This window comes from Vanellus vanellus, assembly GCF_965231255.1.
Source record: "Vanellus vanellus genome assembly, chromosome: 1".
In the NCBI taxonomy this organism is placed as follows: Eukaryota; Metazoa; Chordata; class Aves; order Charadriiformes; family Charadriidae; genus Vanellus; species Vanellus vanellus.
In genome coordinates, this window is record NC_138905.1 from 59,150,370 (window position 1) to 59,169,082 (window position 18,713).

At 45.0% G+C, this 18,713-nt stretch overlaps 1 protein-coding gene across 7 annotated transcripts in view; it reads left to right on the forward strand.

Annotated features, from left to right (window-relative positions):
* The window catches only part of RBFOX2 (RNA binding fox-1 homolog 2), a 115,660-nt gene that overhangs the window by 37,613 nt on the left and 59,334 nt on the right, over window positions 1-18,713 (forward strand). For all 7 annotated transcript variants that reach the window (XR_014270593.1, XR_014270594.1, XM_082499657.1 and 4 more), the window contains exon 2: window positions 15,828-16,052. Coding sequence is in view for 5 of the 7 variants with exons in the window: in XM_082499657.1 (XP_082355783.1) it covers window positions 15,828-16,052 (225 nt within the window). In the remaining 2 variants the exon portion in view is untranslated. The remainder of the gene's footprint in view (window positions 1-15,827; window positions 16,053-18,713) is intronic.

Genomic DNA, 18,713 nt, shown 5'->3' on the forward strand with positions numbered 1-18,713 from the left:
TCCGTTAATTAGGTGTGATGTTGGTCATTACCAGCAGAAGCAGAGCACAAAGCTAGAGGCAGTTGCTCAAACCATTCCCTCTGTGATCAACAAAGATCAACCACAGCTATTTATGCAGGTGGTCCTCATACCCTGTGGTGCCAAATTCTGAGATTCTGGAAAGGCTTTATGTCCTGGGAATGTGAGAGGAAGCTATAAGACCAATTTTCATCTTAAAACATTTAAAGGAAGTTTTTCACATGTGTCAGTCTTCCTGTGAATCTTTGAGTGCATTTTGAAGGCCTAACAAAGCAAAGGGACTTCAGGTAACAATAAGTACATTGACTGTTGTGGGCTACTACTCATGCCACTTTTAAACATTGACTCTTCCTAAAAATTTAGTATGACACAAACAATGCTTAGTTTGTGGTGAGCTTTACTAGCCTGGATGCATGAAGTTGGAAAGGATCACACAGAACAGAAAAATGGGTTACAGAGTACTGATTTGTTCTCATTTGGTGCCTAGCTTGTCCTTTAAGTTCTGTGTTGCCTACCCTTCACTTCCAGCAGAGCAGGGCAGTTCAGTTCAGATCCCTTCAAATGAGATGAAGTTAAAACCCAAGTGCCGAGGGCTTGTGCTGAAGAACATTTCTCAGGTTTGACAGTGATAAAGTATGTCTGTGGGCTGTGCTGGCCCATCTGGAGGATGATTGCATGGAGCCCGTCCAGCAAGCTGGGTCTTTGGCTTCCCAAGCCAAGAGTGTGTTGGGTTGCGGAGGGACATCTGTTTTGAAGGAGCATGTTTGTAGGACAGAGCAACTGTCCGTCTGTCTGTTCCACAGTAGCTTCAGACTGATGAGAAGCGATTCCGGTTCCTTCTGTCCTCATTGCTTCTGATTGAAACTTCTACATCTTCAAAGGAACAATTCACTTCTGCTTTCTTCTTGCTTTCAGTTAATTGTGCTTGTTCTAAAGTAGTGAGGATTATCATCTTGGCTGCTTGCATACTTGTGCTGCAGTATCTCCTTCCTCCCTGACCTCTGTTAGCGTTTGGCGTTTCACACATATCATGTCTTAAAGGAGGTGGTTGCACCTTTGAAATTTAGAAGAACTGGCAGAGTCTGCTGAAATCTTGTGGTGTTTTAGGTCAGCTGTCAGTGATAGTAACCTGATCTATGGCAAATCTTTCCCTCCCTCTCCCCAGGGTGCCTGCTCTGCCCTTTGCGTGCCAGTGGGGCTGATATGATCCAAATTAACTTTTTCATCTGTTTGCATTTATTTTCTGAGTCATGAGAGGTCCTCAGGAGCTACAGGATTAAATGTTGTTTTCCTTTCTAACACTTTTTGTATTGTAGCAAACGTTATCTTTTCATTCTTGTCTGGGATCAGATGCCTTTTTTTTTATCCATGTTAATGCGCTGCTGGGTATGCGGCCCATCATGGGAATAACACGGAGCTGCACAGTCAGCAGAGGAGCACTCATTATTTTGATGTCTGCTGCAGAATGGTGGCTTCTGCTCTAAATTATTTGGTGAGGTAATTAATTGCTCATATTCCAGGATATTTTGCTTCCTCTGTGTATGAGGTCTGTTAATAGGATAGCAAAGTACAAGGTGTTTTTTGGGCCAGGCTGGGTCTGACTTCTGACTGGATCCTTTAGTTTTAGTGGTATATGAAGGACAGTTGGGGTGGTGGTTAGGAGCAGAGATGTAAAAATCCCAGGACTTGCTGCTGGCAAAGCAGCGGGATTGTTGTCACTCTCTGAACTGCACTGCTGTGATTATATTAAAAATATGAAATAGCAAACAGCATCTTCTTGGTGGTGTGGCTGATGGCCAGTCTCGAAGGAGGGATGCTGCTGCCCTTCCAGGAGCCTTCGCTCGGAAGGGACAAAGGGCAGCAGCAGGTGATTGATCCCCCTGTTCAGTAGGCTGTCTAGAGACAGGTTTTGCTGCTTGACAGTTCAATACTTTGCTTAGGAGCCAATTTGTGCTATTGAACAGGGGGATAGGAGAGAATTTTATTCATGGGAAACTGGCCCTTGAATGCTGCCTTGGTCTCTTCCCTTGACCATGAGGACCAGGGATGAAATATCAGGAGCTTTGTCTTGCAGTAGGAAGCTCACTCTTGATGTGCTGCATCATAGCAAGGACCCAGCCGTTCCCCTTCAAAGGTCTAAAAGCCGCTGAAATGACACTGTAGGATAATTTAGCAGTTTAATCCAAGATTATGCATCTGCAGACCTTGCTGAGTTGTCGCATACCCTTGTGTGTGCCTGAGCTGTGACAGGGCTGAACCATTTGGTGCCCTGTACCTTAAGCTGGGCCAGGATCCAGGTGCAAAGAGTGTCTTCTCCTTGCGCAGTCTGAGAGGCATCTTTGAGACCATGTGATTTATTGAGATTGCAGTTCAGTTACCATAATCTTTTAAAACATGGGCACCAGGAAAGGCAGAGATGCCTCTCTTTTTTATATACTATTATTTACAGCCTTTACCTGGAAAGCAGATGACCTGGTGCAGCTCAGTTCACGAGGGCAGGCTGACTTGTGCCTGTCACTTAGGATAACCCTTTGGCTGCTGGCCGCTCTTTGTGAGGGTGTCTTTTTGGCTTCCCTTCACTCAGAGTAGGCTTAAATGTTTTCTGAGGGCTCCTCCATGTGTTGTGTGACCAGCAAGTATCTTAGGTCTTTTGAATCTGGTGAGATGTTCAGTGGAAACTGGTATAAAAGCCCATTTTTGAGTGTGGCCATGGTTTTTTTTGGCCCTATAAATTTCATCCTGAACAACTGTCTTATATGTGATTTTGATTTCCTTCAAATTTACTGCAAAATTTCAGTTATGCCATGAAATTGTCTTGGGGAAAAAAAAAAAGTTTCTTTATAGGTGAGAGCATAGCTCAGGTCCTAGGTAAAAACCTAAGCTTTTAGCACTATGAAAGTCATGATAGCCCCAGGATCATGAACGATGTGTAGATGACAGCTGAGTAAATGAACGCATTTTTTGTTATGTCCTAAACCTGTATTCTAGCCGATTTTATTCATGACAGTGATAGCCAAGTAGTGTACATCTGGTAGCATCCTGCGGAGAGCCCAGTGGAGCTGCTGGCAACCCAGAAATGACCGAGTAAATGCACCACTGAAATTCAGGGAGGGAGTTGTGTGGGGAAGAGACAGGCTTTCATGCTTTCTCACTTGACCAGGTACTGGTTGAGTTTTTGGGTTTGGTGGTCTTGGTTTTTTGCTCTTCCAAGGTGCGATATTAAAGATTTAAGACACTCCGGGGTCTTAAAGCAAATTATTTTCTCCCCGAGTGTCAGCACTACACCCAAAAGCCAGAGGCCCCAGAAGAGGTGAAAGCAAAGCATGCAGTAGCTGTGTTTGTCACCTCTCTGGAAAGCAGAGTGCCGTTTTACTTTTTCACAGTGTCCTTGCTTGTTTGGAAAGTAACCGGAGCTGTGCTCATGAATATTTGAGGCTCTCGGGTGCCTGTTGAGGGCTGGAGGGAAGAAGGGCCGAGGGAGGGCAGGCGGTGCGGGAGCCGGAGGGGCAGAACAGGGAGCGGCCCCGGCCCTGCGTGGCTGTCTCATCTCTCTTATGCTAGTAGACTTCTCATCGGGATGAATGTGCTCTGAAATATTTATTGCCCTGTTTAAATATTCATCGCTGCAAAGGCAGCGCAGCCTGATGGCAGCAGCAGAGCCTCAAGGGACAGGGGCTGCAGCAGTCCCTGGCATTTCCTTTCAGTAATATGATAAAAATATATTTAAAAAAAAAAAACAAACCAAAATCGGGCATTCCCCCACTGCAAGATTGACAGGAGCAGTCAGGCGTACGTCTCGGTGTTTCCTCTTCGTGCCAGAGACTTGTGTTTGCTCTCAGGCTCGTATGCTGGGGTGCTGCTCTTGGTTGCCAGATGCTAATGCTTTTTTTCCAGGCCTGTATCCTGGAGCGAGCGGCTTTGTTTAGCCTGACACTGTGTGCGTGAAAGGGGACGTACAGAAGGGGAGACTGACTGACTGAAAGGGTTTAAGTTTTGCGTAGCCTGTTCTCTTGTCTTTCTGTAGGTGTGTGAGCAGACACACACAGTGAGGAGGGGAGGGGGCAAAAAAGGACCTTTAATGCACTTGGCTGTGGAAGGTGGAGGTCTGCTGGGAATTATGGAGGGGTAAATTTCATGGGAACTCATGCGGTAACATATTAATGGAGCTGCAGATGCTGACAGGCGTGCCACTGAAATAAGATGCTCTTATATCAATTTAGCTTTTAACGTTTATTGATTTAGCTTCAGTAAAATAGAGCAATTTAAAAGTGGGACTGCCAGTAATATGCAGTAGTTTAATGTGAATATTTGGTATATCACTGTTGTTAAATCCATGCATGTTTTATGTGACCAAGGTGTTGATGTGGTGGTGACAAGGGAGAGCAGCATGCTTCCAAAGATGCTGCTGAGCACAGGGGCTGCAGGAGCTGTGTTAACGATACCCAGCCCAGGAGGAGCCATCTGAAAGGTGGTTAAACGTGCTGCTGACCTCGAGCTTCACCTTTAAGGTGTGTAGGTGGCCTATGTAAGAGAGAAGTTTATGCTGGTTCCTGGTTACAGCAGGAATTTGGTAAACATATGTTAGCTGGAAGGCCTGAGGGAAAGAGGCTTTAAAAGGATTTTATAACAGCGAGGAAATCTTTCTCAAGACACTTGACAAATTCACTGTGTATAAACCACCTTTATGCTGGCTTACATGAGGACACTCTAAAAGTTAAGCATAAGCAGAGCAGGTAGTGGCAATAACATATGCTAAATGTCCATGTAACCTCTTGTTCTGGGATGAAGTGGCTTTCAGGTGCATTTTCAAGTTGCGCTTAATGTAGCGTAACTATGGGCTGATGTGAGAAGAATAGTCCCTCTCGTCTCTCTGCCCTGGCCATATGTTCAGCCTCCTCACTGCTTCGGGCATCGTACTTAGGCAGATATAAAGCAACACAGTTCAGTTTATGACCAAACAGATGACTATTGTTTGGATTAATTTTCTGGCTGTGGCTGTGACATGAATAGATCTCACAACAGCCAGGGAGAGAGGCAGAGCCACTGCTTCTGAGGCCAGTTGGTAGTTTGTCATATTAGGTGGTACACAAAACTGCACCTATACTTCTTAATGGCTTGTTCCTTTCCAGTAGGTGAAGCCATTTTACTTATAAATGTGTCTGCTGCTTAGTTTAATCTGCTTTAATTTATGTGCATCGACTTCCACCAGCTTTCCAGAATATTGTCCCATAGATCGGGCTTTAGATCGTCTCTTTTGGCTGTATGTGTTTTGTAGGCTATTATGTCTCACTCAGGTACTTCCGTTTTGAATGACATAATGTTTTCAGCACAAATGCATGAAGAGATGGAAAGGACTGAGTCCTTCTCACCAGCTGACTTAATGACTGTCATTTAGAAATCAGTAAACAAAATAAAATGGTGTCTTTTACTAGAGCTGAATTTATCAGACTCAGCTTCTGGCTATTGGTTTTCTTGATGCCTTTGTTGATTAGATTAAATATTATTAGTTCCTACTTTTTTTTTTTTCCCTCACCATTAATATACTTTCACAAAATAATCAGTTGCCAGTTAATTTTTTTTTTTTAAATTACAAATAAAATAGATTGGGCTTTTCAAGTTTTTCAGTGTACAGCCGTGTGGCTTTTTCCAATCTCGTGATCTTTTTTATGGCTTTTTTGTGTTCCCTTTTGAGTTTTTTAATTCCCTTTTTAAAATTCTTATATGGAAGCATGTCTCTTATTTTTCGTCTGGCTGAGGCCACGTACGAAAGTAGCAAAGCTTCCCGCATCCTACTTGTTGGTACTATAGCCAAACAACTGTAGTCAGTCTTTGTACCAGGCTGCTGCACTGGTGAATTGCTTCTCCATGACCCTCTGCTCCTCTCCAGAATCTTTGCTTTCCAGGGCACATAGTGCAGGCTTCCTTGAAAATGGAAAACTCCTCTTGGAACAAATGAGATTTGAGAATGCATTGCTGGAATGGAAAGTAAGTGTGGGAAGAAATCTGCGTTTTTAAACCGTCAAATTTCTGTTCTCGAGCGTGTGCCAAGTCAGTCACAGATTTCCTCCGCTCTGCACCCTGAGAGCAGCTCGATATAATATTGTTGCTGTGTTACTGAGTCCTGGTGCTCGAGTCACAGATGAGTCCCGTTTGCCTCGGCTGGGGCTGTACGCATCTTATCTCCTATCTTCTGCACTGAATTCTGACTGGACTCCTGATGGACCAGTGGCAGTGAAAACGTGACAGGGCTGAGACATTTAGCTGCTTGCATTAAAAAAAAAAAAAAAAAAAAAAAAAAAAAAAGCCCCAAGAGGAGCTCTGGTTTTTCATTTAAGTATGCTGTATACGTCTTGTCCTCCACCTTTGCTCTATAGTCACGTCTGAACGCGCGGCTCCTCGCTATGGTTTCTGCCAGCTCTGCAGTTCTTTCCGAGGCATTCAGCGCTCTCCAATTGATTCCAGATGTGCTCTCCCCTTCCCGGCGCTTTCTCCCTTCCTCCTCCTCCTCCTGCGCTGGCAGTGGAGGCAGGGCTGCTTTTTCCCTCTGAGGTGCTGGAATTAGTGCAGGCAGGCGGGAGGACTTTCCTGCTGGGCACTGAAATTGGGGGAATTGAAGGGGCCTGTGTAAGTGAAGCTGCCTGGCGGAGCTTTGAGGTTTGTCCGTCCTCCAGGAGCCAAGTCAGCTCAGAGCAGCACCTCCACACAGCTCGGTACCGCCTTCGGCTCATTCCCCTCACAGCAGGGGAGAGGGGTACAGGGAAGCCTGATGCCAAAAGTGATCTTCAAAATCCTTCCTAGAAGAGCACTGCATATATAGAGAGATCTGGAAGAGTCTATTACGGATAGCTGCGTCACATAGTAAGGGCTTTGAAAAATTCCTGTGACCAAAGTAGATACAAATCTTTCTAAGGGGCTGAATGAGCTTCACAAGGATTTAAACATTCAGGCAAGCAGTTTGAATTCTTGAGGTTGCAGGAATAACTCTCTGTGCTCACTGACATTTGGTGATGTGCTTTCAGATACAGGGCAATAGTCCACTCGGAGCAGGGACATGGGATGAAAAATTACTTATCAGTCCAGCTCAGGTACCTGATTGGGGTTGGAGAAGCAAGTATTGGTTTTTAGAAATACGATGTCACCTGGAGAGCTACTGTCTTCCTTAACAAAGCTGTCTCAAGTGAGCAATCTGACTGCAGAATTAGCTGAGGTGACAGTAGCTGTGACGCTACCCTGACAGCCTGGTCAAGAGTTACCACGGCACCAGGTGGGATTTTCTTCCCTATTACCTTTCCATGTTCTGCAGCCATTCTTTTACTGACCAGCACCAGGAACCACTAGTTTAGTGGTCAGGAGTAGGGCAGAAAACCAACACAGGCAAGTCCTCTGTGCCTTCTTAGTCATGTACACGAGTGACCAAGTGCCCTGGAGAAACCATGGACCACTCCTAAAAGAGCAGTTACCACACTCCTTTCCCACCACTGGCCTCTGGTTCCTGCTGCTTCCCTGTGTGAGGATCTGCAATCGTACAACTATGAGTGTGATTGTTTTGCTAATCTGCTGAAAAGCTAATCGTGGTTAGCTTGGATTAAACATACGTGACACATCTGCAGAATACTGCTTCTTAGCTATGATTCATTTGAATTCTGGTCCAAAAGAAGAAACTTAACCCTCTTCGCCCGACAGCAAAGTAATCTCGCTTGTGTGGGAGATGCTTCTGCAATTCTGGGTGCATGCTGGATTAACATATGACTAGGTTTGTAATATTTTGAGACAATTTTCATACTGATTTGTTGAAAACTAGTCATCTTATGGAAATCTTTTTTCCCAAGAACATTTGACTATGAATGTGAACTGGAAAATACTCACTTGGAATATTGCAGAGGTGGGAAGAACACAGCCAGGGTAGGTGCTAAAGGACCATTGTGGAATGAAAAATTGAGCCTGAGCTTTTCTCTTATTTGCTGGCTTTGTGCTGAGGACATGTCCATCCTGGTGACTTTTTCCTTTGTTCCAGACCCCCACCCCCTTCTCCCCAATAGTTCTTGGAGGTAGTTTCATTCCTAATATGGAATGGAAACAGATGTTGAGACCTTGATGTCGTCTCTTGAAGCACAATTCTCTTTCTAATCAACCCCAGAGAGCGTGAATTGATTGAAAGCGTTTGGTGGGATGCCTTCGTGCCAGTAACATTTAACTGTTTTTTTTGGGAGGGGGAATAATGTAGATTTTGGGAGCAGAAAATCAGTGCTTTTTTAAAATCTGAAAGGTATGTTTCAGACTGGTAAGTAAATGTGGCTCTGGGTCTTATTAATGTTGTGTAACTCTAAAGCTTTGTCTGTATCCAACAAGAAGCCTCTTTGCAGCTTGCCCAGGGGCTTCTTAATTAAGCGTATGTGCATTCAGCACTGAGCCTGCATTTGTGTGTTGGGATAGAGCAAAAGTTGACCATTACTGGAAATAATGACAGCATGAGGATGAGTGAGTGCTTCCTGTGTATAAGAGTAAGATAAGTCTATAATTTTCTTTCGTCCTTTCCTACAAAAGAGGGGCTTGAACTTCTCCATAAAATTCTTAAATGCATTTAAAAAACCCCTAAAGGCCAGCTGTTTTATTTTACAGAACAGTTTTTGGTGGCCTGGAATGATAGAGTGTATATTGGAAGATAACTTGTTCTTCCCTTGCTTTACGTATCTAGGAGAAGGAAGGGCAAGATTAGATAATCTAGTGCAAGCTTGCACCAGGAAGTTGAAGAAAACATGCCTTTAAATGGTTAGCTAGGTGCAAGCTTGAGTGCAGGCATCTTTTTTTTTTTTTTTTTTTTTTCTTTCTTTCCTGTTGGAAGATTAGTTTATTTAGACTTAAGTTAACCCAATGCAAAAAGCATTTCCCAAAATGATTACATCCGACTTAAATTAAAAAAAAAAAAGAATGCATACATATAAACTTCCTTCTGTTTTAACAAAACTAGCATAGAACTCCACCAAACCTTTGCAAAACTACCTATAGATAGAGCACTTCTTTTGAGAGCATTCATGAGGAATTGCTCTTGTGCCTGTGATAGGAGTGTGGTAGAAGAGTCAAAATCCAGCATCCTTTTCTGTTACCCCAATATGTCATGCGGTGAATGAAGATCAAACTCCAGATGTGCAGGTGAAATACAAAACCTCATATTACTGTGATCCTCTTCAAGGTGCTTTTATAATCAACCCACATCAAGAAAAAGAGCATTGATTTTATCAATCTGGGTTGCCAGACAGACAGACATGCCAGTCTCCCTTCTGGAGTAACAGAAATGCCTTTGTTGTAGCAGTCTGTGGGTACCAGGTTAGGGTCACACACCCCTCTGAATCCGGGAAAAGGTTTGTACAAAGATGAAGAATATGAGGAGGTAGTTATATCCTTTGTATATCCTTTTCACCTCTAAACTTCTTTCCATAGACTTTTTACCCACTGTTCTCATTCAGAAACTAATCAGTAAAGTAGCAGCCATGATGTGGAAAGTGTTAGTACTGCATTTTGGGGTAAAGAGTAAAGAGCTTGTATGATGTTTGTGGGTACCTGCAGGGTTCATATGGCCAAGTCACTGGTTTAGCATGACCAGGGAGTTGAAAAGCCATTGCTTTATCATCCCATACATCACTTTGGCTTGTGTTTTGAATATCTTCATGACCCTAAAGAGCAAAAGTACAATTTTAAAAATCAAGGCTCAGGTTGTGTGTGCCATGAGAGCTACCAGTTTAGATTGGGGTTTATCTCTGGTGTAATGCCCCAGCCTGTGGTTTTCTGGAAAGGATAATGCTCCTGTTAGGTCTTGCAGCATCCCTCATGCTGCTTTGTAACCATTCCCATTTGCAAAGAAATTGCTTGCTGATACGTTTGTTATCAGCGGGTGAATTGTGGGGTTGCCTGGGGAAAGGGTTAATGCATGCCGGAGACTGCGGCTTCACTGCAGCCTAAGCTCAGTGCTGGTGCCCGTGGCCCTTCCCTCCCCATCTTCTCCACCCGCTCTCCTTTCTGGCTCCAGTTCTCCTCCAACTCCTTGCCAAGCCATTTCAGCACTCTTAACTGGGCACAAAACTAACCTGACAATAAAAAGCAAGTAGTTTTTTTTTTTTTTCCTGGGATATGTGCTGAAACGGCTCAGTGGAGGGCAGACAGAGCATGGTGGTTGGCAGGGGAGAGAGGGCAGGAGTGCGCAGCTGGAGGTGGGAAGGCAGCAGCTCCAGCCAGAGCTCTTCCGGAGCCATGGCTGAGAGCGAGTCCCACCAGCGCTCCTGCCAGAGGAGCCCTGGGACGGAAGGCTATGTTGGAAGGGGCTGGGAAGGGGAGCAACCTTAGAACCTACAGCAACCTTAATTTGTGTTCTGCTGTAAGGAGGGGGGGAAAAAAACAACCAGCCCATGTTCCTTATCATTATTATTATTTTCTTGCTCCTGGGCAGCAGCACTGTGTGGTAGGCTCTTTTTCTCTTGTCTGTATACAGCTGGGGAGTAGTGCTTGGCCGCTTCTGGAGGCTCATGTCACATTTGCCTGCCTGACAGGAGGCTGTGACCTGGGTTGGAGGAGGGATGGTGTGTCCCCGCATCTCCGTCTCTCAAAAGGATCCTTTTCCTGCGGAGAGGTGAGGGTGGGCAGCAGCTTCAGGTTGAACGGTGGCACCAGGCTCCGCAGATCTGAGCTACAAACACTTTTGCTGTTTACAGAAGGGATTAGGTTAGTGCAGAGAGCAAACAGTGGTAGCCTGAAACACACTGGTCTTCACAAACAGGTTAATTGCCTCCGTTAGCTGCAAGTCAGTTGGCTCAAGGTTTCATAAAATGAGTTCAGTGAAGGCATACCCATTAGAAACCCCATTCATTCCACTAATAGTCATATACTCACATCTATCACAATGATTTGGGGGTTACCAGAGTTGAAAGGTATTTTTAAGAGATTATTTGATGTTTACATGCTGTAGCATTTCTCTAATGCTTATGACTCACAGTAGGGTTATGGACAGCACAGACTGTTTACCTCGTGGCAGTTTGCATGGAAATGTCTACACAGAAATTGTACCAGTTTAGCTTTACCAGGATCATAATTTTTATTTGGTTGGTTTTGCTTTAATATCTATGCATATTATGGTGTACTGATACAGAATGAATCTGGAGCTGCATTGCTATAAGGCTCCTTTTGTATCCCTGTAATTACACCCGTTTCTCTAATGAGCAAAACAAAACCAGCCCTTCACAAAATAGACTGATCTTTGACAGTTTTATGGAAGTAGGAGGCCTTTGTGTGTGTTTCTGGCATTTGCTCTTGGTGCTCCAGTGCCGTGATCTTGGATCACCACCTGCTGTCTGCTGAAAGAATTCATCCTACATCGCATTTGCTGAACCACGTTGCTCCTCATTGAGATGTTGTCCCCAGCTCCCACCCTTCTGCAAGGTACCCTGTGTGCAGTTACTTACCGTTCCTCTGCTTAGCTTGGAGCTACAAAGTTTGTTAATTAAGTTAAAGCTGCATAAACTCTTTGAAATGTGTCCCCATTAGGGATTTTTCACTGATTTTTTTTTTTTTTTTTTTTAAAACAAAACATGGGATGGGTTTGTACTAAGCTGTGTGGGCAAAACCCTCACCTAAGGAAGATGGCACCTGCAAGGACATGGCTGGACCTTTGTAGGGCTGAGAATGGGGGCCTGAAAGGGGAACCCAGATGACTGTCCTGTATCCCTTCTGTGCCCTGAGGGCTTGGGTGCTGATGAATCAGATACCAACATTTTGCAAGAGGGGAGCTGCTTGGAATTCCTACCTGATGTGGATGAATGATTTCTATGGGAGCAGAGCAACAGAATGAACAGAAAACATAAGAATTACTGGTTTTCTTTGAGTTTTCTTTGAACTGTAGGTTACCATATATTGTGCTGAAGTTTTATGTCCTTTTTTTTAATGAACGTGTGTTAATTTACACTGAGTTCCAGCTGTATTGAACAGCCTTTCTTAGTTTGGTGAGCATGGGATGACAGCTGGTGTGAGTCGATACATGGCAGCACAAACTCATGGAGGGAATTGGTTAACCTGGAACTGCCGAAACTACTCCTGAAGCCAAAAGTCCCTCAACCTCCCCTGCTGGAGACTGCCAGTCATGCTGCATTGTGGCTGAAAGAAGCGTCTGTCTGCTCTTGAACATTAGTTAAGATTTATTTCATGCCGTCACACAAGTTGAAGATGACAGTAGTTTTTGTGGGGAGCTGCAGCTGGACTTTTCTAGTCCTGTGGTGGTATCCTTGTATGTGTTTGGGGATGGTGACTACTCTTGGACATATTCATCTTGGCCTGTTGTTGCATTTGGGTCAATGCTTAAGAGAATTTCATGAGCCAAAACACGCAGGACTGGCAATGCAGTGAGGTATGTTGTCAAGGTTGGATAGACAAAATACTTTCAGTTGAGGCTCTCCTCCTATATATGTACCTTCACCAGGAAGTTTGGGGGTTTCTCCATGTTCTTTATACCACCTGAGAAGTGGGAAAAGCAGCGCCTCTGACTGCAGGATTTTCCCTCGTGGATTAGAAGTAGAGAAAGAAGTTCAGATTCTATGTTTGAAGATAAATGGGATTTTTTTTTTTTTCCCCTGTGTTAGTTCTTGAAAATATGAAGTGTTGTGTAAATGTTGAAATTTGGTAGAATAACAGAAGAGGTAGAATCTTCTCTGGGTTTGGAGGGTATCAGTATGCCGTGAAATCTCATCAGGAGTCCTTTTCTGTAGACACTAGTGGAAACAGAAGAAAAGCGATTCTAAAGCATCAAAGGAAATTAAAATTACCAAAAAAAAATCAGGTGGGATACATGCACATAATCATATAAAGAGAAATATAACTTGAGATACAGATACTCTGTGGGATGATGAAACCTGGACAAGCATAATGGTGATAGATCCACAGATAACCAGAGATGTTAAATTAAGGATACATTTGTAATAAAAGATAGGATTTTTGCTTGTTAGTGTGATGAGGGGGGGTGGGTGGGGAGGAAGTGACAATGGTATTAAAAACATTTCATTTTACACCAGAAATCCCTTATTTGAAAATCTGAGGAAGGTCAGAGAGAAGTAATAAATAAAGTTACCAGGATATTTTGGGTTGCGTGGTGTGATTAAGCTCAAAATAAACATGTATTATCAAAACACCACAAGCAACAGAAGAAAGAGAGAGCATTTTTTGTTCTTCAAACATTTGTAGATAAATATTTTCTCCCTCTTCATCAATTAAAAGGTTGAAATGTGTTTAAGCTGGAAGGAACAGTATTAACTGAGGGGTAAAAACACTGAAAATAAGATTATATAAGGTTTATGGGCTGGCATTTTAAGTAGTCTAAGAGTGAGATTAAACAAAATGCTGGAGTATGTCCTTTGGGGAGCAGCCCTGCACCGTTGAGAGGATGGTAGAATAGGTTTTGTTTGTGGCTAATTAGCATTCTCTTCCTTCGATCTGGGGTACTACGGGCTTGTAAATCTAGCTTGTTCTAAGAAAATTGGAAATAGTTTCTGGTACTGCAGCTTTCCTGGGATTACCCTACCAATTGTTGAAATTAATTAAAAAAAAAAAAAAATCCGTTTCATACATAGCTCCTATTTTAAACACAAGAAAGGGACAGACAGCGTGGGCTATATGGAAGCACACAGACAATTGGATAAAATTAAATATTGTATGCAAAAGAACTTGAAAAAGAGGCAGGATACGGACAGAGTGCAGCTGTTGTGACAGGAGATAAATACTCTGAATAGGTGAGTGATGGGGTTGTTGATACCTGGTTTGCTGTGGGATGGCCATCGTTCAGCCTCTCCTCCCTCCCCACCTGTAAAACTCACCTTGCAGATTTTGATGATGGTTTAGGTTCGAGTCAGAAGCTCCTTGCTTTGAAGCTGAGAACGGCAAAGGAGCGAGCAGAAGTGGAGGGCTGGTGGAGCTGCCCTCTTTTTTTTGGGGGGAGGGGGGGGGTAGGGGTACCCCTGCCCTGCTTTCATAAAATGTGCTCCATGTGTGAAAAACCTCCGCAGAGCTGCTAGCACACCGTGCGGGGCTGCAACAGCTCGGGGGAGTGCGTGCAAGGAACTGAGCTCTGGCCATTGCTGGCACGCTTGCCTGAATTTCTCTTTCTCAGATAAGGCTGCGGAGTTTTGTGTTTCTGCAAGCAGCAAGGCTTTGCAGCAGCCAGACTTTAGTTAATGAAACCATGCGTCGTTTGGCGCAGGCCAAGGCTGCAGCTCGGCTTTGCTAAGTGGTATTGAATGCCCTTCCCTCTCCTTCTCCCCAGCAGTGGGAGCGTGCGGCCACGTGGACCCCAGGGGAGACAGACCAGATAGACTAATGTCAGAGCAAATTTGGGATTCAGCCAGTGTCTGAATGACCTGGTGGTGGCTGGAGGTGCGCTGCATTTATCATTGCTTCCTTCGCCCGGAAGGGAAAGCTGCAGGTAGGCTGATAAAGGGACTGAAAGGTTTGTCCAGCTTCATTGGAGGTCTGTCAGCCCCTGCACGCTCTCTGCTGAAAGGCTGCTTGGTAATTCCTGCTCTGCCTTTCCTATCTGCAGGATAAGGTCTGCTTCTCTTTTACTCCATTGATTTAAGCATGCTGGTGTCAGGATAGGCTCGAGCACCTCTGGGCTTTGTGGGGGAGGACCCAGGGCTGGAACAGCAGCCAAAATTTAAAATCAGGATTAGTCTGTTGACACACACATAAATCAAACAGCCCTCCTATCATAAATCTTTTCCGTGGATTTTTTTCTGCTGCGGCGGTGGAAGCAGTAGGAGTGGTGCAGCAGCCTGGGCTTCCCAGGGTTGGGTTTCAATGTCACGGCTGTTCTCCTTCGCCCCAGGTGGCTGAACGCGGCTCGCTGCTCCCCCTTCAGTGAGATCCCTGCGGTGACTGCAGGGCTGCATGCTTTCGTGTTTGCTTCCGAGTGGTTTTCAGGCATGGTGGGGTAGGTTTTTTACTGTCTTTGGGGGCTATCTTTTGCATGGTCAGCTGTCTGTCTCAGAGTCATTTGGTTGGTGTCAACTACATCTAAAGCAGTGCTAAAAGCTGCTAAAAAAGTCCAGTATCCTAGCATAGAGGTCTCTGTGGCATACCCTAAGCTTAGGGAGGAGTGGGTAATTAATACCTTCTGTGATGGTAGTGATGCTCAGGACTGGGGAGAGAGTGAGCATGCTCCAGGCTTGTGTTCTCAACTCGGGTCCCACAGCTCTTTGGTGTCTTCTGCACAGTCAGCACAAAGTAAATGGGATATTCCAGTGACTGGTACCTGGGCACCTGTGCTCTGTACTCAGTGCTGCCAGAGCAAAGGAGGGGGCTGCTGCACAGATAATTTTTAAAATGAGTACTACTTTTCTCTCACTTTAACACAACGGAGTGTGCTCTGAGCCACACTGTGCTTGCTTGTGAGCAGAGCTGCCAGATACGGTACTTCTGTTCTTCTGTGTTTCCTTCTCCGTTCTAATTGTTCAGTGCCTCTTCCTCCTAAATAATGTCTTACTCTGTGTAAAGTCCTGTGTGAGATTACAGGGGTATGCAATTTGCAAGCCCCATAATTTCTTCTCCGTATGCCACCCGGTAACAAGAGAGTTGCCCAAGAAATATTAAGAAAACAGTGTCACGGTTCAGAGGAGCGAGGCATGCTCTTTTTGACAGAGAAGATAATAGAAGACTGCAATGTTATGGTGGCAGTGGGTGGAATATTCACGTGAATGTGGTGTGTGTATATATTTCTCAGGCTGATGCTTTGATCCATTTTCTGTAGTATAAAGCTGTTATCTCCTTTTCCCTTTCTTCAGGGTAACCAGGAGCCAGCAGCAACTCCTGATGCAATGGTGCAGCCATTCACCACAATCCCATTTCCGCCACCCCCACAGAACGGGATTCCCACAGAGTATGGGGTGCCACACACTCAGGACTATGCAGGCCAGACCAGCGAGCACAATCTGACGCTCTATGGAAGCACGCAGCCGCATGGAGAGCAGAGCACGAACACGGCCAGCACGCAGAACGGATCTCTTGCAGTAAGTGCAGAAGGGTGCAGAGCCAGGAGAGCAGCACAGTGCTTGGGGAAAAAGCAGCTGTTGATTAGATTGCTGACTGTTTCTTAAGTATGCAGCAAATTAGTGGTACACCTGAAAAGGAGAGAATTATAAACAAAACATGGCTTCTGACCTTCGATTACTGGGTTCCTGCTGCTCCCCTTGTGCATGTTCCCCTCATAAATAGGTGTCCGCAGAGAGCGGTAGTACTTGGGGTTGTGGTGCATTGTCTGAAGACAGTCCTTTACAAAAGTGTTAATTACCTTGTGTTAATTGGTGAGTGGTTCAAATGAATGTGATGGAGGCAAATTCTGGGAGGTTGACAGTACAAAGGATTAGGGTGAGCACATGCATTGTAGGTGTAATCCCAATGTGGTTTTGTTTTCAGGAAGGTAGCAGAGTAGAAAAATACTTCTCTTTGACTTTCTGAAGATTGCAGGGAACTCTGGAGGGCAAAGTCAGGAGAGGACCTCTCAGCTGCTGGGCATCCATTTGCCAAACAAAGATTTTTACCTTCTTATAATTTTTTTTTTTTTTGCTTTCTTCCCGTGGCCTGGAACTGGCACTGGGCAACATGCTGGCAGATTATCCCAGGAAAAGCTTTATCCACCCCTTAAGCCACTTGTTAAGACTTAACTTCCTAATAAAGAGCCTTATGGTGAGAGCCTTTGGTGCTCAGGGGCGGATTTAATCTGTTAATGCTTTCAGTTTTACTTGTAGTTGGGTGTTTGGCTCGTAGAGATTATTTTTCCCCCTGCAAGTATTGAGTGAATTCAGTGCCAATGATTGGAAGAACTGATAGTGCCAGCTCAAGTGTGCATGGTTCCTGGCGTGCACCTCTGCTCCTTCTGCAATGGGCAGTGGCTGCATGGTTGACACGGCTGGCTATGACTTTGATAAGATATCTTTTAGTTCATCCTGGGAACGCTGCAACTTCAGCATCTTGAAGAAGAAAAAGAGTACAAACCCTGTAAAGCTCATTGATAGTGTGTAAAAGGAACTTCAGGTGCCTTTCTCAGCAAACACAAATGTGGATGAGAAAAGATCAGGTTGGAAATAAAACTTAGAGCTGGTGCAGTGAGCAGAAAAGCGAGTCATCGTTTTAGTATCAGATTGTCCGATGTCCTTCCAGCCCATAAGATCTGGGTTCCCGTCTCCAGCGAACAGCTATCTTGAGCACTGCCAGTTGGATGGGAAAGCTGGAAACGTGAAATAAAACAGGGCAGTGGCTTTCCCCATGAATTTTTGCTGTTCCCATCCTTGCCCAGAGCTTAAGAGCATTTCTTTTTAATGGAAATGATGCGAGCCTTGACCTTGGATATAAGCTCTTGCCAACCGTCCCGCTCCTCTTCCATATTAGGAGCCATCTCCACAGTGCTGCAGGGCCGAGCTCTGTGTTTCATCAACTAATGCCGGCCCTGGGGAGCCCGCAGCGTGAGGGGAGGCTGGCTAGCCTGTGAGGAGGGACTGGGAGCCCATCTGTGCAGGAGGGAGCGTTGCTGGGAGACTGCTGGGAGGCAGCAGTGTTGCCAGGAGGCTGCGGAGGGAGCCTGACTGGCAGGGGTTATCCGAGAAACAGGCTGAATAACACGTAACACTTGTATTGGCTGTTGGAAACAGGTGGACACGTCTGGTCTGACCATTTGATGTGGTTAAAGATGTGTGAGCTGAGCGTGCAGAGTCAGGCTCGCAGACCATAGCTAGCTGGAAAAGGGTAAGGGTGCAGACGAGCTTGTTGCTGCTGCTTCTGCTGCTATGGCTGGGACTGATCAAACCCAGAGGATCCCAGATGGTGGGACATGAAGAAATCCAGAGGGGAGGGGGAAGACGCTTCAGCCAAGGGCCTTTCACATGCCAGACTTTAACATGCACGGGGTCCTGGATCTTCTGTGTCCCTTTATCCTTCTGTCTAGGACTCCTTCTGTATAAAGTTATTTTGATTCTGCGGTGTGCCTTTGGGATGTAATTGCTTGTAAGTTTTCTCCTTCTCAGTGCACTGATTAATGATGTAGGAACTAGGGGAAGGAAGAAGGCTCAGTAGTTACTCAAGCTAAAGCATGCTATTAAAATACATCAGAACAGGTTGGTTATTTCACTTTGAACATCTTCAGCTAACATCAAGCATCTTGTCCATCACATATGCTGCTTGTTACTTGTTTGACATATGTGTTCAATCCATGTGGACTGGGCTGCTGTGCTTTAAGGCCCTTTTTCCTTTCACCATTTTGTTGTCTTGCTGAAACAAAAGTCGTGGTGGGTGATATATGATCCTTCCCTCCCATTATTGCGACTGACAAGTGCAGCTGCTGTCGTGTGTGAAGGCGATACCCCAGACCGAACAGCTGGCAGATTTTTTAACTGCGTACTTGAAGCCTGTGCTCCCATGGGGTGATCCAGAAATTCCTTCAGCCAGACAGATAAGGTCTCTCCTTGTTTTTAAGAACAAGGCCTGTGCTTGATCCAGTTGACAGGACAGAGCAAGATAGCGAAAGGTGCGCTCAGATGGCAGGGATTTCCTGCTTTTCAGGCTGACAGCCTTTAGGATAATTGCAAAAGTAACAGAGAATATGGGGTGACTTAAAGGTCCCTTGTGGAAAGGGGAGTTTCGTCTGGTTGGTAAGATGTTATGCAGCAATGTAATGG